General features: G+C 35.6%; 1 protein-coding gene across 1 annotated transcript in view; it reads left to right on the top strand.

The window, feature by feature from the left end:
* The window catches only part of ITGA4 (integrin subunit alpha 4), a 34,694-nt gene that overhangs the window by 14,386 nt on the left and 2,433 nt on the right, over window positions 1-17,875 (top strand). Inside the window, exons 11-27 of the mRNA XM_054277597.1 lie at window positions 832-926; window positions 1,238-1,328; window positions 2,673-2,718; window positions 3,092-3,246; window positions 4,597-4,751; window positions 7,320-7,469; window positions 8,854-8,930; window positions 11,160-11,310; window positions 12,021-12,119; window positions 12,557-12,636; window positions 12,973-13,059; window positions 13,652-13,742; window positions 14,425-14,532; window positions 14,744-14,863; window positions 16,233-16,352; window positions 16,870-16,968; window positions 17,175-17,294. Coding sequence (XP_054133572.1) covers window positions 832-926; window positions 1,238-1,328; window positions 2,673-2,718; window positions 3,092-3,246; window positions 4,597-4,751; window positions 7,320-7,469; window positions 8,854-8,930; window positions 11,160-11,310; window positions 12,021-12,119; window positions 12,557-12,636; window positions 12,973-13,059; window positions 13,652-13,742; window positions 14,425-14,532; window positions 14,744-14,863; window positions 16,233-16,352; window positions 16,870-16,968; window positions 17,175-17,294 — 1,844 coding nt within the window. The remainder of the gene's footprint in view (window positions 1-831; window positions 927-1,237; window positions 1,329-2,672; window positions 2,719-3,091; window positions 3,247-4,596; window positions 4,752-7,319; window positions 7,470-8,853; window positions 8,931-11,159; window positions 11,311-12,020; window positions 12,120-12,556; window positions 12,637-12,972; window positions 13,060-13,651; window positions 13,743-14,424; window positions 14,533-14,743; window positions 14,864-16,232; window positions 16,353-16,869; window positions 16,969-17,174; window positions 17,295-17,875) is intronic.

Here is a 17,875-nt window from a genome sequence, read left to right as displayed (position 1 = left end):
CTGTAAAACCAAACAGTCAAAGGTTTGGGTTTTTTGTGATTTTGGTTCAGTGCAGCCTAAAGTATTTCTGATTTGCAGATAGTTCAGTTTTTGCTTATTTGTAAGTGCAAGCTCCCAGTTATTAACAGTGACTTTCAAGATGGTGTACATAATCTCCCCATCCCTCCCTGGTAAGCAGCCTCTGGCTATTTGAACCATGGGAGTTTTTGGTAAGGGCTGTTGAGGGTGGATTGGTGAGCAGGTACGTTCATTCAGTTTGTTACAAATTGCCATACCCCTCTGGGATTAGGTCATCTAGGCATAAAACATATCCCTTTGTACCTTCATTTCCTTGTTAAATGCCTTTCCAAGCTTATTATTAACTGTTATGAACGCTTCATAGAAAAATAAATGGTTTATTTTGGGCGCTGTAATAAGAGTACTTGTGTTTCAGTGACTTAATCCATGTGGGAAGAGCAGGAAAATCATCACTGTTCCATAAATATAAAGCTTGGTTTTTTTCTCTTTTTTTTGAAGATCATGATAATTTTGCCTTCTTTCATGGTAACCTTTTAACCTCTTAAGGGTCAAAATTAGTATTGCTAGAAATAGACTGTGTCTTTAACAAAATGGCAGTATTTGATTGTTGCTTTTCACGCACAGTAATTAAGGTAGAATCAGATTACTGAGCTGGTCTGTATTGTTTTTGTTTGCTTTATATCTGTGTTCACAACTGCCTTTGAATTCAGGCAAGTAAATCTGATCTGGCATTGCATGCAGATTTGCATTTCTTCAGCTGCTCAGTGGTCATATTTCCTAGTCCATGATCATTGCTGAATTGTTTTTTCACAGATGTGGCAATTGGGGCTCCACACGAAGATAATCTAAAAGGGGCTATTTATATATACAATGGCAGGAAAGATGGAATAACACCAACATTTTCACAGGTATGCTTTTCCAATGCAAAATACCCAATCCACAAAAACCCCAAGTTTAAATCTGAGAGGGTTTTCCCTTCATTTAACAGTCTGACCATCTGAAGTATATTAAAAGACTTCAGAAAATTTTTACATGGTCTGTGATTTCCAGTCATAATATAACCTGTAAGAGAAAAAAAAATTGTTTTGGGAGCTTTAAAAAAGGTTTATGGGATTTAAGTTCACCATCAGGATTGTTCTGCTAACATTTTTCACTGGAAATTGTAACTCAGAGATTAGCTTTCCAATAATTATTTTCTCTTTTGCATTTTTGTCCTCAGAGAATACAAGGAAAAGAAGTGAGTAATTCTTTAAGCATGTTTGGACAATCCATATCAAGTGGCATTGATGTAGATAACAATGGTTATCAAGGTAAATTAAGCAATTTTGTTTACTTTTAATTTTTAAAATAATAGAAATTCATGGGGAACAACCCTACTTGTTGGGTTAAAACTATCCTACTTGGGTAAAACTATCCTACTTGATAGTTTTATCAGAAGCAGAATCTGTTACTGAGATGACATGTCACATCTCATATTTTGGAGAGAAAAAAGAAGAGGTAAAGCTGAGGCCAGGCAGTCAGGTTTCACGGTCACCTAACTATTATTTAAGGACTGAGAACAATGTAATAGTGAGATCGTAGTGCACAAGGGGAAGAGAAATGTTATTTATATTTTTAAAGCAGATATCTCATTTACAAATGCCACAATGAGGTGCTTTGGGCACTGGAAGCATGTTTGTTGTCCAGACTAGTGTGCTAACCTGAATATATTGCTGGCATTGCCAGGGTCTGGATTCTGACAGGAGTCATGGGCTCCTTGACTCTCAGTCTGAGTGAACACTACTTCACTTAGGGCTCATGGCATTGAGCTAAAACCATTGTGGAGTTCTTGTGGCCATGACAAAGTAGTGCTATCTTGGTGCCAAGAATATATTAATTGCTTTATACACATCATCAAAACATTCTGACATTTTGCAAATAAGTCTTAGGTCAGGTCAGGTATGTCTGTCCTGCTCTTGGGGGTGCAAAAGCACAAAGTTACCCTGTTGTGTGTTCTGGCTCTGCCCACAGAAACATTTTCCAGGTTAATTTGTAATGCTGGCCTAAAGGACAGGTTACAAGTAGCCTGCTCACAGGTCAGCTGTTGGTTACTACTCTGGCAGTCACATCCTCAGGCCCTTATATCATTTAGTCATCTGACAATTCACTTTTGCTACCTGATTTGGGAGGTATATAAACTGTCTATATTTCTTTCCTTCTTGCATGAAGTTCAGTTCATTTGGAATAAAGGAAATACTATTATCTCTCTCTATGTACAATTTCATACATATAATAGACATAAGCAAATCAATTCTATGTATTAAAACCAGTATGTATGTGCATGTATAGTAATGTTGAATATCTGGATGGAGAAGAAAGCAAGTATCTTCTATTTAGCTGAGTTGTCCTTCAGTATCAACCACCTAAATGGGAAATAGAAATCAAATCATCACATTATCAATATCTGGAAGTCCAGCAAATTAGCATGCAGCTTTTATGGACAGTGCACAAGTATTTGAGGAGCTGTCTTTAAATACTGGTGTATCCCTTCTAGTAAATAAAGGGCAAATGGTGTCTTAATATTCACCAAAAGGTGAATATGCTATAAAATGCTTGTACCTAAGAAGTAATTCCTCTTGACAAATTATGGTTATTGATACATTCTTTTTGTGCAGATGTAGCAGTTGGTGCATTTTTCTCTGATTCTGCTGTGGTGTTGAGGTGAGATTGCTGTATTTCAATACTTTTGAAGGCCATACAATTTAACTCTGTTTTTTAGTGGAATTTATTAAAACTCAGTAATTTAATTTAACTCATTATATTCTTGATATCTTCAACTTCACTCATTAGGCTCTAGAAAGCTCTACAAGTGAAACATTTAAGTAAACACATTGAAAAGATGAAAATATCATTCTGTAACTTTTTGAAGTAAAAATAATTTGCATACAACTGTTTGAAACTATCTGAAAAATGCAGATAACTTTAAAATTATAATTCTAAAATATAAAAATAGGTTGTCAGGGATGATTAGTTTTTCCAGAAATTCTGTAAGCTATATCTGAACATTATTTGTGTTACTCTTTTCTATTCTTAGAACAAAGCCAGTGATAATTGTTGAAGCTTCTTTGAAGCATTCTAATTCAATAAATCGAACTAATTTGGACTGCATGGAAAATGAGCAGCCTGCCACCTGTATGAATTTGAAGATATGCTTTGCCTACAGAGGACGGGAGGTACCTGGTTATATTGGTAAGCTACTGGAAAAATAATCCCCTATATGTACTGATTTCAAATGCACCTATTTACAGAATAATGCTGCTGGTATTTAATAGAGCATTAATCTGACTTCAGTATAAGATGAAAAGCTGAAAACATGGATACCTTTTTTATGTCATAATTACCCTGTAATATCAGGCCTCTACACTTCTGTTCAATTTGGAATAAGAGCACGTCCCTGCTAGAACTGCTGCTTGGAGAGACAGCAGCATTAAAAGGGTGATATTTAGATGTCCTCTAACAGCAATCTTCTCAGGCAGGGACCAAACCAGATGGGACTGCTGGAGGATGCTGCCTTCCACTTAGCAATAGAGAGAAAGCATTCCTTCACAAACCAGCTCAAGCAGCTGATCATATTGTGGGGCACTTTTTGAAAGAGAAGGAATCCTACCAAAATTACTCAAAAATAAATCTTGTATTGTGTTTTATATAATGCATATTTTGCTTTTGGCAAAAAAGTGGTATTGCTAGAAGTGGTGTCTTTCAGAGGGAATATTCATGGTGAATTAATTTAACATAATTTACTGTCTAAATTTGCCTGTATTGCCTGAGTGCTTTTAACCTACTTGTCATGTGCTATTTGTAAACTGCAAACAGCCCTGCAAGTACTTGGTATATAAAATTAAATTGCTCAACTCTTCTGGGTGAGAACAGACAATAACCTTAGGGAGCATGTTACAGAGAACACATGCAGTGATGAATTGTTAGGTTATATGTCTTTTGATCTTTATCAGATCTTTTGAAACTCATATTAATTTTGAAAGAGGAGCAGTCAGACTGGGTCACCCTTGCTGGACTTGTACATAAGACTTTTTAATTTAAAAAAAAGTACTGGTAGAAATTGTAGATAACCTAACCCTTGGCAAAAAAATTAGAAGTAATAGATCTGTAATGCTCTGAAACTTGTTTGCAACTTGTTACCATAGCAATTCATGCTAACTTAAATAGAAAAAACTGTGAAGGTAAACAATATTTGTCAGTGTTAGTTGACTTAAGTGTCTGTTGTAAGTTACTGTCAGCCCTGTAACTAACTGAAGTGGGTTTTCTGTAAATAGATTTTGGTAGAAAATATAAATACAACCTGATAAACTATCCCTGATATAAATGCATGTATTGGGGAACAGCCATGAAGCAATTTTCAGGGTATTAGAAGTTTTTCTTAGTATGGATTTATGTCAGTGTTTTTAAGCCAAGCATTTTAAAATGGATGTTTAAATATACTTATGGAAGTGAGTCAGAAATTGTAATTTCTACCATAAACTCATTAAGATTGCAACTCTTGAAGATTTATAGCCTTTATTTTCCCTGGGTTTTATTTTGTAGTGTTGCTTTATAATCTGAGTGTTGACGTGAACAGAAAAGAGGATACACAAGCAAGATTTTATTTTTCCTCCAATGGAACACATGATACAATCTCAGGAAAAGTAAAGATTTACAGCAATATTACTACCTGCAAAGATCATCCAGCATTTATGAGGGTAATGTAGTTTTCAGTATGTATTGTCTTGTAAATCCTTTGTTCTCCTCTGAAAAGCAGACCTGCTGCAAAAGAACCTATTCTGTTTATAATTACACCACATAATTTTGGAAGTAAAATATTTGTATTCAGAACTTCCACAGTTAATATATTTTATTTCTGATGCTTTCTCTGAGGAAGTCAGTAGATCTGTCATCTCTTACATTGGTGAGATGTATAATAATAACCACAGTGATTAAGTTGGACCTTGAGCATTCTTGAAATTTTTTCATCATTTTTATGCATGATAGATCAAATATTGATTGAGGTTGGTTTGGAGCAATCATGAAGATTCAACATTCATATTCTGCTGAACATTTCTGATGGAATTTTCTTATGTATTCCTTAATGCAAAGTCTTAAAACTTGTATTTTTTATGTTTTGTCATCTGTAAGTATAACAAAGAACATGTGTATGGTTTTGCTTCTGTTGTTATTGTGAGTAGATAAGGTAGACTCAGCTAAAAAGGAAAGAACCCATTCCTGATCCACAAGAAGTGAAATGAAGATGGTTGCTAGAAAAGTCTGTAGTTCAAGGTCTATAGTGTGGTGTGCTTTGTGAGTTTGCTGCAAGGAGCCAAAAGCTGGCAGGGTGTGAAGAAGAGCTTTGTTTGGGGTTGCTTGATTTTTTTTCTCTTCAAGGAATGCAGCACTCACCCATAACCTGAGGGTGGAAATGGTGTAGGAAGAGCACTCGTGCAGGATGTATCCCTCTGAAAGGTGAAGAGGGACTTGTCTTGAAAATGGAATAAAACCTGTAATCAGGACAAGGATATAATATTTTTAAGGCCATTTAAATAACAAGAAAAAAATTAATCACTTTTATTCTATCAAACATTTTAGAAGCTCGTCCTCCAAAACAAAAATTTTGGAAAAACTTGGAAGTCCTAAACCACAACAAACAATAAAAATCAGTGGACGCAAAGGAACCACATTTTATTAAACGCAGAAGAAATAGACTTCTCTCCTGTCAGACCTTATCTAGGAGGGAAGAGAGGGAGTATTTAGATGTAAGGGGAAATAAAGCTAATAAAATAATGGACTACTTTGCCTAACATTTTCTTTGAAATCCTCAAGGTAGCAATTCTGTGACCTTTTGAAACAAACATCTATCAAGGTGACCGATGCATTTGATCCTGCACAAAGGCTAGAAAATAAATTTTATTTTCTACAACTACAGAAAAACCTGCAGGGAAATATTCTTCAATGTATTTTTCTTCTTCCTTGATTTCCCTTATTTTTTGTTTGTGACATGATTAGAAGCCAGTTCTTCATCACAAAGCTTCAGGGTAAAAAGGGAAGCTTATGTTACCTACTGGAAAATTTCCCAGATGCATCTCAGCTGATAGCTGCACCTAAGTGAATGTTGCTTGCAGGAGCAATGGCAAATTGCCACTTACTTTATGAGAGTTTTGTAAACAAATGGAGATGTGACTGACAGTTGACCTTGTTCAGATTGCTGTACCAGCATTAGCAGGTATTTGTGTAGGAGGAAGGAATTGATTTGCCTCATCAGTTCCTATAGTACATCGTTAGGGAATTTTTTCCTACATAGAATTCAATTTTCTTTTCAATTTTTAATTAATAACATTATAAGCATCTCCTTCCACCCACTGAGGTTTCTGTACTTGTGTGAAGCTCCTAAATTTAAGTAAGTGTGAATGTCTGTCAAGTACAGTCCTTGCAAGAGACAATATAAATTTTATGTATTTTGAGTAAAGGCTAATTAATAGCTAATTAGTATAATGGAAGTAATATAAAGCAGATGCAGAGAAGACCTTGTGGAAAATTATTACAAATTAGATAATATGTGATTTGGCCAACACAAGCTTGCAGATAAGAATTAAAACAGTGGCCATGTGGAAGGACAATCAGTGTCTGTCTATCCCCTACACTAAGGGAGTAATTTAATCAGGTTTGTTACTGTTGGTGCTTCAAGCTGTTCAGTTTTCACAAGTAGGTAGTTGGGGCTCTGATCTGAGCATTCCTACACAGGCAAGACTTCATGTACAAAATAATCATTTATTTAATCTTCTTAATACAGAATGGAAAATAAAGGGGCAGGAAAATAAAATGCAGTCACAACTTGATTTAATTGTACTGTGGGAGAACTAGTTTTGATTTCATATGTAAATACCCATTGGGTTTGTCCGGCCTCATTCTACTGATTAGCTTTCTTCATTTTAGCCAACTTTGCCTTTTTTCCTACTTGGGCAGTGCAGCCTTTCATAGGTGTGTGAGGCAGGATTATTGACAGAAGTGGATTCACTATTCAGTAGGATTTCTTATCCTAGAAGAATCATCCATTCTGAAATAGCTGATGCTGTCACTGAACATATTCTGCCTTTATGCATTTCTGATTGCCTCCTTCAGCAACAAAGATAAAAGTGTATTAGCCATATGGAATTATTTTACATGTGAAAAATAGGTTATGCTGCTTTAGTGAGTTCTGGGCAACCTTGTAAGTTTAAAACATAAGCATACATGTTTTGTCTTATATGATTAACTCATTAGGTTTCCAATTTTCGTAGAAAGATGTAAGGGATATCTTGACTCCTGTACATGTTGAAGCGAGTTATCATCTGGGGCATCATATTCTACAGAAAAGAAATGCTCAAGAATTTTCACCACTTGAGGCTGTTCTTCAACGCAGGAAAGAAAAAGATGTTATAAAAAGCAAGGTTAGTGTATGAGTTCTCTTTTTTCCAATGCAGTGAGTAAATATTCATGTTTTAATCTCTAGTTAAAAAAAGCTTCAGTGATTCATAGCATGTGAAAGAATGCATTTTCCAGACCTGCACCTAGGGATTGTGTCTTGATATTAATTAATAAACCAGAATGCTAAAAAAATGCCTCATTTTTTGCTGAAAAAAAAATCTTTGCAGAACTTGTGTACCATCTGTATTATGGTTTAACAATAAAGAAGGTATGTGCAGAGAACTTGCCAGCATAAATAGTACTATATATCTCAGAACCCATACATGAAATACACTCTTAGAAATACCCATTCAACTACACAACATAAAAATTGTACTTTAAAATTATTTCTGTGTTAAATACACAATATCATGTTGGTATTAATCTTGAAGTGTTGATATTGCTGAAATATTAGTTCTGTAAAAGTGCTGCAGGTTTTCAAGTCTGTGAGGGGAAAGAAAGAGTATATTCTTTAGTAACTATGAAATTAACCTTTTTTCCCAAAAAAATTCCAACTTAAGAGACTTTGACTTTAGTGAAAGTCAGAATATGCTGAGTTTTTAACTTTTCACAATGGTAAGCTCCCCAGAAAAGTGGTCAGAGCTCCAAGCCTGAGTTCCAGAAGTGTTTGGACAATGCTCTCAGGCACAGGCTGTGACTCTTGAGGATGTCCTGGGCAGGATCAGGAGCTCTGATCATGATGGGTCCCTTCCAACTCAGCTTTCTCTGTGATTTCTGTAACTGAGATACAGTTGGTCATCAGAACTCCCAAGATATGTAAGAGCTTCTTTTAAATGGCATGCTCTGACTTCTCATTTTCATTCAAAATTTTGTTTTAGAAACCTCAGAGTTATAAAAAAAAAAAGAAAGAGGGAGATGTTGAATACAGTGACAGAAATGTGCTCTATAACATACTGATAAACCAAGACATGGGCACCTGCAACTCATGGTGTCTCTGCTCTCATCAAACCTTACTAACAGTAGGATAAGTAAGAGTTGTAATTAAACTCTTGCAATAATTAATGTGCTGTATTACAGGAGAGACTGCACAGACATCAGTTCTGGATCTTCTAAAACATTCTGCCCTCCTTGTGTACTGCTGTAAAGATTGTCTGAACATACACCCACAGGTTTCCCTGTGACAGACTGAGTCTGGAAAGCCTCCTCACTGTTACTCTGGATGCACAGAATGTGTTCGGAAAATGGAAAATCGTAGCCTGATTGAATTGTATGTTAGCAGTAAGAGCTATTAGACACTTCCTGGTGCTTAGTTACTAGGTGATGGGTTTCTTTCTCTGGAAATACTGTTTCTCACCATTGGAAGCATAAAACACTGAAGTTCCTTTTCTTTTAATTTGGCTTTTACAGTTTATTTTTGCAAGATTTTGTTCCCAAGAAAATTGTTCAGCTGACTTGAGAGTTTCTGGAAAAGTTGTTTTTCCAAAGTAAGTACAATGTAGCTTTCATTTTTGTGGACAATTTAGTAAGATTTTATTTAAATTATTCTTTGATCTTTTGTATGTAAATTACAGTAATCCACAAATGCTCAGGACTCTCTGAAAAAACCAAGATGTAAAGCTTCTTAATTGAAGACTATTTGTAAATCATAAATCTTGCAGAAAATGTAGCATAAATTTATATGATTGAAGAACTGTTATTGCATAATTAGAAGATTTTACAGCTCAAAAAATCATCTTAAATAACCATAAATTTGTGTTCTACACCTCATATATAAATGGGCTAAGATAACGCTGCACAATGCCTACTCAATATGCAGACATCATAACTAAAATTGTAAAATTGACAAGCTATTGGTTATTTCTGCTGCTCTTTCTGGATATAGTGTACTTGCACTGTATGAAGTCTCAATCAGCAGTATAAAAATGAAGATATAACATTCTTATATATAAGATCAACTTAATTGTTTTAAGTTGTATTTTATCATCACAACCCTTTTCCTTATTGACTATTATATTTCAAAGTAAGGAATACAGGTGAGCAAAAAGAGGAATTGTAGCTGTTGTGAATCTCAGCTATTTAGATATTTTACCTGTAACTTGGATTTTCTCATGTCATTCATCACTTTTAAAGTCGATGCTACTCAAATCAAGATACTAGGTTGAACAACCTAAAATGGCATCAAAAGATGCTGACAGTCACCTAATGCAGATTAATCCCACCTGTGTGATCCTGAGCACAAACTTTGTCATCTTCACAGATTTCAGAGTAAGATGTGTATCTTTCTGCCTACTTTAACTTGTGGCCTGTAGCATGAGTCTTAAGCCCTTTCATTTTCTTAGGCTGGATGGTTATTTCATTTAAACACTCATAAATTTCTCAGAAAGAATGGTTGTGCAGAATTTGCATTTGTGACATTAGAAATGCAGTTTTATAAGCACTTGCAAGCTCTAAGAAAGAAAAACACAGATTATAACATATCTGCTTGACATTAGACCCAGTAGCAGATTTGCAGTGTAAATAAATAGTCTAAGTATCTTGATAAAGTGTGAAGTATCACCTTAAATTACCTTGTGCCCCTAGAATCTCGATTAAAAACTAGTTAACTGTGAAGTGATAATTTATTTTGTCTTGACAGAATGCATTCATTATCCTTGAAGAGCAGAGCAAACACCTTTGGCTTTAAAAGAATGAAATCAAATAGGGATGGCAATGTAATGCTTTATTTACTGAGTAGCAAGTCTTCATGTATACACTATCATGTTTTGTTTAAATTGCTTAGATTTTGGCCTGCCCTGTAAGTTTCTAGTCTGCATCATGCGTTTTTTAATGAAGAATGAAATATGATTACTGGGGAAAAGCTCTGGTTCAGCTTTGTTGTAGTCCCAGATGTGCACCTGGTGCTTTTGTGTACTTGTGTGTTAAGCTGGGAGGCATCTTTGTGACAGCATATTGTTAATGAGCTTGGCTTTAACGTGGGTAAGAGGAGTGAGTGCTGGGTATATAAGTGCTAAAACAACATTCCAATTTAACCTAAACTTGACAAGCTACCAAAATGTTAACATTGTGTTTTTCTTTAATTTGCTTTTGTCTTGGAACCTATCTGCTTATGCAGTGCTTTTGCCTTCTGTTGCTTTTGTAAGTGCCAGCTTCTTTCCCAAAGGTGTTCAGTGACTAATGCTTTGGTTTCGAGCCAGAATATCTGATAAATGTCTATTTCTAGGCACCCTTTCTGCAAGTCTTAATTAAACTTTAATGTCAAGCTGAAGTTTACTTTCAGCCCCCGACAGGGTGTCTGTACTTGTAACATGAATATAGAACATTACACAGATCATAAGAGAGGCATGTTCACTCTGCCCCTCTTCACATTAACTCAGTCCCACATTTGAGTGCAAAGAGTGAATGTTGAAATTATGTCTGAAAGTGCTGTAGCAGTGACACATTGCTATTCTGGCCTGTAAAGGAAAGGACTTGTAAAGGCCAGGAGCACAGCTGGACTGATGACAATTCCCTTGCTCCCTCATTAACCACTCCAGCCTTTCAGGGGTGACCATCACATAACTGGTGTCCTACCTTAGTCACAGAATTGAGTAAAACCTTCCCTTACATCTCCAGCTGAGCTTTGTCAGAACCAACTGAAACTACCTAAAAGAGCAGCTTTGCCTACAGGCTGTTTCTAAAATTACTTTCCATTTACATTGTAATTATTTTTATAGGTCTCACGAAAAGAAAACGTACCTTGGTGTTGGAAGTGTGAAGACTTTATTGTTGAACATTTCTCTGCTTAATGTTGGAGATGATGCATATGAAACTCTCCTCCATGTTCAGATCCCTAAAGGTCTTTATTACATTCGAGTTTCAGAATTGGTAAGGAAAAAAAAAATCTCTCAAACAGTAATCCTTTGATATTTTTATTTTTCTGCCTGGTGTTTTTCAAATTCCGTTTATGAATTGTTGAGTTTCTTTAGATACTGAACCTATGACCCTTCATCAAAAGCTGCCAAAGCATCAAATTTAGATTCTTAGACTTCTAGCTACCTAAATGAAGTGCAATTTAATCAATACAGAATGATTACATAATTTCAGTAACAGCTAAAATAAATAATAAAAAAAGTTTTTAAATTATTTTCAGGATATTACAGCTGTTTTTTTGGCTGATAGTCATGTTTTCAGTGATCACAGTGATCTCATAGAATATTTCCCAAATACACAAGCTTATAAGAAGTCATAAATCTAATTGTGCTCTCCTTCTGCCTTTTAAAAATAACTGTTCTCCATGTAGAATGCCCCAGATCCACCTTGGTGAGTTGGCTTTTAACATGGGTGGGTCTGGGTCTGGTGCATGTGCCTTAGCTTCAGTAAAAGCAAGAAGCAGATGAAGTAACTGATACAATAATCGATATAATCTGTTATGTTAAAGTGATCATGGGTGTTCTGGATATTGGCATCAGTGAAATAACAAACACCTGGTTCAGGAAAATATAAAGCACCCAATTTTAGTGTGTGCATGCAATTTGAAGTGTCTGAAAAAAACACCTTTTTGGTTTTAATCATTAGTAACTTGTCCTTTATTTTAGGAAGAAAAACAGATACATTGTGAAGTATTAGATAAAGAAATTAATGCAGTGACACTTGAGTGCAGTGTTGGCTATTTATATGTGGATCACAACTCAAAGGTAAGCTGCAAATGGAGTTCCTAGCTTTAGAAACACCCTAAATTTGTTATGAGGATTTTCATGGGGGGAAAAAAAATCTCTGGATCTCTTCTTCATTCCCAACTACCATCTCTTATCATGTTGGTATCTGTATCTCTCCTGCTACCTTTAAATTAATTGCTTAAACGCTCCCTGAAATAATTCATTAAGGGCCAACAGTGTTTGTATTGTGCATTGACTGATTGTGCTTGGCTCCTAGACAAGTGGGGCTGACCAATGCCATGGACATATATGTTAGGTCAATAGAAAGGGACTAGAAGACACAAAAATTAAGTATTTCCTTAGTTCTGAATTTTTTAGGGCAGGGAGTTCTAAAGGAGCTTAATAAAATATTTGCATTGAAACTATGTCAAGATACACTATCATTTAATATAAGGAAAATTTTATTTGTTCTACAGCTGGATTATAGTTTCCTCTTGGATGCAAGCTCATTAACCAGAGCAGATGAGGACCTCAACATCATCATTAATGCTACCTGGTAAAGTCTAATAAAAATTGCTCAATGAAAAATACTACTAGCTTTGGAAAACAGATAACTGGAGAGGCTCAGCAAAGCAGGATTGCAAGGAAGTAAATTGGCTGCAAATCAAATAGAGAAAGAGAAACTACCAAAAAAATAGGTGATAGATATTTAAATTATTAGTAGGTTTCTGCCTGAAAAAAATGTGGGGGGCATTAATGCCTGACATGTTGTTACCAATTAAATATGTTTATTCTAATAAGCTCAAAGGTCTGCTTAATATTTTTTACAGAAATAATGTATAGCTTATGATGGTGCCTTCAATACAGTTTTTCTCTCTTTGCATTTCTGTAGTAAAAATGAAGATGGGAACATGTTGCTGGATAACACGCTGACTTTACCTATACCTCTAAAATATGAGGTTGAATTAAATACTCATGGGTGAGTCCCCTATCAGTATTACCTGCACATCACAGAACTGTTGTCTTGTTACTGTTCTAAATTCACTGAGTCTTTAAGCAGAAGTGTGACATAGCTAAAAAATCCTGGGACTGAGTTGGCACAGCTGTCCTGGGCACTGACTTAGACACTTGTAAGGGCTTTTTTCCACTGCTGTGAGGTGAGACCATTGGTGTCTGTGGTGCATCAAACTTGTCTCTGAACAGACTGACATGTTTTAAAAAGTGGATTTTTTTTCCCAGAAAGATGTGTTTAATCAGAGTATAGCAGATCCTCAGATTCCTTGCTTAACATGAACCACAATCTGGGTTTGTTGTGGGGCATTCATAGAGTGTAGCTTTGGTGAGGATTTATGACTTCTTATGATTCATCTGCCTTTTTCAGAGGAAAGAGTACAACTGTAGAGGGTTTCTATTCCAAAGGCAGATGATTTCTACTCTATGTTCCTAGATTTACTTAAAAGCAAACTTGAGTGTTTTCTTACAACCAGTCTTACTGGAGGTAGCATGAAGCAGAAAGTTATGCTAGTGCTATGTAGGAATTCTGTTTATTAACAATTTCTAAAACATTGTAGGTTTGTGTCACCAACCTCATTTGTTTATGGAGCAGAAGAGAAAGATTCAGCAGTGACATGTATGAAGGAAAATATCAACTTCACTTTCCATGTAAGAGTTTTCCTTTGTAAACCCTGTCATCCTTGTTTGAAGGTTAATGTTTAGTGCATCTAATGATAGTCTAGACAGTCAGTAAGGAAACTTAAGAGTACAAGGACACCATGAGTAATTTTTGTGCATTAGTGATGGGAAGTTGCTGTTAACCCCTCTTAGAAAACTTTTTTTGGCCTGGCAAATCTCCCACTGAGTGATCAGAGAAAAATTTCCTAACACAAGCAGGATTGAAAATGCTAGAGCAGTTCTGACTTGCCACTTCTTCCTTTCAGAAACACTTCAAAAGGAATTATGGTAAGAAAAAGGAATTAGGAGCTTCTTGTAAGAGTACCTATGGCATGAAATTTGTCCTCAGTGGATTAAAAGCAGGAGTTGGGACATAAATCTCCCCTAGTTCCTTTTGCATCCTCTCCTGGCAGGCAGTCTGCATGAGCTCAGGTACTCATCAGAGATTAGCAGTACTTACTCATCAGCTCTGGAGGAGGGAAGGGCTCAGTAAGCCCACAGAATGAATGAACAAGGTGTTAACACTCCTAGCACAATCCACTTTCCTGACAGCACACAGAGCAGCTGCTACCCCATTCTGTGCAGTTTTATGTGTTTATATATGTGCAGTTTTGTTCCCTGAATAGCTACCTTGAAGTTTTAACTGTTGAACTCTTCACCTCTTCCCCACAAGGTTATCAGTGCAGGACCAAGCATGTCTCCAAATACCAGCTTGGAAATAATGATACCAAATGCTTTTCCACCCAGGGACATCAAATTATTCAACCCATTGGATATCAAGGTAAGCAAAAGCTACTTAATGTATTAGTAGCTGTATGAATTCTATGAAAAAGAGAAGCAAAACAAAGTCAGCTAGGCCCTCAGTCTGTGTTTGATTTGCTAGCCATGGTGAAACAGAGTGAACTAGAACAGGATCATCTTCAGTCCCATGTGTTTCAGAATTATGGAAATAAAATTTACATATTTAATAATGATGTTATATTTATTTTCAGACATCAGCTGGACACTGCTCCTATAATGAATATCCCAGAGACTGTACTGCAACAGAAAAAAATGAAAGCATATTAAAGGATGTCATCACTTTCTTTTCAAAGCCTACTAAGAGGCACATGGTAAGCTCTGTCTTTTGGCATCAGTGGGAAATGACTGTATCAATAAGCCTTAAGAAAAGAGTGTATCTTATATACTGAAGTCACAGAGTCATCTTCCAAGGATGTGTGGTGGGACCTGTGGTAAGTTCAGGATAGTCATAAGTGACTTTAGTGAAAGGGTGAGAACTGAGCTGAGAAAGTTGATTAATGACACATTGCTGAAGTCAGGGTGGATGACAGACACCTACAAAAAACTGCCAGAGGGGTATGGAACTGAATGAGTGGGCAAGCAGAATGGCAGAGGAAATTCAGTAACAAACAGAAAACGATGCATAAGGGAAAAACCAGGCTTTATTTTAATTACATGAGGTATGCAGATCAAATATTCATTGTCCTTTCCTCATCAAAGCAATGCCAGCAAACATAACTAACAGGAGCCAGGTTTAAAAAAAGCCCCAGATGTTAAAAATAACTGAATTCCAAGGAAGACTATACAAGTTAATGGAAGTCAAGAATTACAAAATATGTGGAAATCATATTTGGCTGGGAAGCAATTAAAACTGTTTGGGAGGCTGGGAGAGTGCCATACATGTGTGGCCTGTTCCAGCTCATCCCTCTGTTCCTGCTCACAGACCCTGCTGGAGATCAGGCAAACCACAGCTGCTGTGTTAGCATTGCATTGCTGGGGCTTTGTCCTCATAGGAATCTGTTTCCTCCACTTTGTCTTTGACAAAGTACAACATTATTTAATCTGTCATCTTAAAAAATAACAAAAACAAACAAAAAAACCCTACCTCTTTTTGAAAATTGTTAATTTGGGACTTTTAAGTAAGCACATTACAAGAAATATCAGCCAATCATTGAGATAAAGCCTGCACTAGAATATCCAGTCAGTATTCAGCATGGTAGTCTTGGATAAAGAATAATGTTAAAGATATAATAAACATAATCATGTACAGCCTTGTGTTTTTGTCTTCTCCAAAGCTATGTGAAGTGGTACTAGTTGTCAATGTACAAATGTTAGGATCAACCAATTACACTGTTTGCACTGGATAGCAGAGTTATTGTCATTCCTCATTATTGATAAAAGCTAATTTGAAATAACAGTGTAAAAATAAACCCTAAATATATAAACAAATTATGACACTTGTTCTTTTTCAGTCTTAAAATAACTGAATTTTTAATAAAAATTATGTATTTTGTATAACAATTAGGTTGGTCTCTTGTTACTTTACCTTTAGCACCTCTGGAATGACAGTGATGGATGACAACCTCACATTATATCCTGAGTTTTCAAGAATAAACATGAATCCTTTTTAGTCAGTTTTGATTGTCTTTAAGATTATGTAGTTGATAAAGTTAAGTTTTAATCTTTCCCTCCCTTGTACAGTACTGCATGAAGAATGACAGCCTTTGCTTACAAATACATTGCACGCTGGGAAACATGGAGAGTGGAAAAGAAACAACTGTTCACTTGCATCTGGAGGCTACTCCTTTACTTCTACAAATGGTAACACATGAATTTTTCATACTTGAGGGGAATATTTCAAGGCATATTTTCAGTATTCCCTGCATATAAATTCAAGTATTAGTATTTGTTTTCTATCAGTGAAACATGATTCAAACATGAGTAAATCTAAATCTTCTAGGTTTTAACATATTTTAAGTTGCCAGTGCTAAGGCTCAAGGTGATGTATGAAAAACAAAAATATGTATTTTAGTTTGTCACTTTATGGTATGTATTGCTTTGCCTATTCTGGCTGGGTTATGTAGGATGGGGATTTAATTTCAACTCATAATTGTATTTTTCTAAGAAAAGCAGCATGGATGTGGACTTAAGTAAAATCCAACCTGGCTTCATTCCAGCTTCTGGTACTAATTTGTTTTGTGCTCAGAAAAAAGCACCATTCTGTGTTTGTGTGAGATTCTGGTTATGTCAGCAGCTGTGCTATCATTTTTGCGGGGCAGGAATCAGTGTGTTAAAGTTATCTTTTAAAATATAGATTTTTATTTTTATTTTTTATCAGGATGATGCATCAGTATTGAAGTTTGAAGTAAGAGCAACAGCCTGGCCAGAAAAAAGTGCAAAAGTTATTGAACTACACAAGGACAAGCAAGTCACATATGTAAGAATTCTCTTATGAATTTGTGCTGAACATGTAAAAGTAGAAAAACTAATAGCAATTAATATTGTAGAATTCTATGCAAACCTATACACCAGCAATGAATAGTGTTAATTACTTTTTAAATTAATTAATTTTCCTAGAGTTTTTAGTATCTATTAGGGAAAAACCCCCAAGAGTTAGCACTAAGCTTATTTTCTGTTTTTCAGGTCTATTTGGAAGGAGTGCACCACCAAAAGCCAAAATACCGTGTTACTGTGCTAATTATTTCCCTCGGTTTAATAGTTGGTGTTGCTTTGTTATTGGTTCTTTCATTTATATTGTGGAAGGTAAGTTTTGAGTATTCCTTAGTTGCTTCAAGTCAGGAATTCATACTGTTGAAGGATTTTTGGATCTGGATTACAGAATAAATAACATTTTATTATGATATGTCATTTCTAAAGAAAGAGAATTCCTCCTGTAACCTGGGGTTCTTCAAAAGTGTTTCTCCATTTTTTCATTTCATTTCATCTTCTGCATGTTCTACATTTTCTGTTGCTCAACACCACAAATCCCTTTACAATATTTTATATGGTATCTCAAACTGCAACATAAATACTAAAAAAATTCTGTGCCTAAGTAAAAGACAAAACTAATAAGGATGCAGATCCTCTGACAAGTGATTGAGAGACTGTTAACTTCTTTACCTACGCGGAGACTTTCTCCATCCATCATTTTTACATGGGCATGTAGAAATGAAACAAATTTAACATTTTATTACCATATTTTTAAAAATACTGGATTCCATGAACTGTTAAAGGTCACAAGCCCAAGTCTTTACTCCATACAGAACAGCATTAGCCTCCCAAAAATTAAAAGAAGGAAAAGCAAACCTACTTTTTTGATTGATGAGTAACACTTGATTACTTGG

This window comes from Melozone crissalis, unplaced genomic scaffold, assembly GCF_028551555.1.
Source record: "Melozone crissalis strain CALT ecotype California unplaced genomic scaffold, PUWL_Pcris_2 ptg000023l_1, whole genome shotgun sequence".
NCBI classification, from domain to species: domain Eukaryota; kingdom Metazoa; phylum Chordata; class Aves; order Passeriformes; family Passerellidae; genus Melozone; species Melozone crissalis.
The sequence above is the reverse complement of the archived record's forward strand: the minus strand, read 5'-3'. Positions and strand labels throughout refer to the sequence as shown.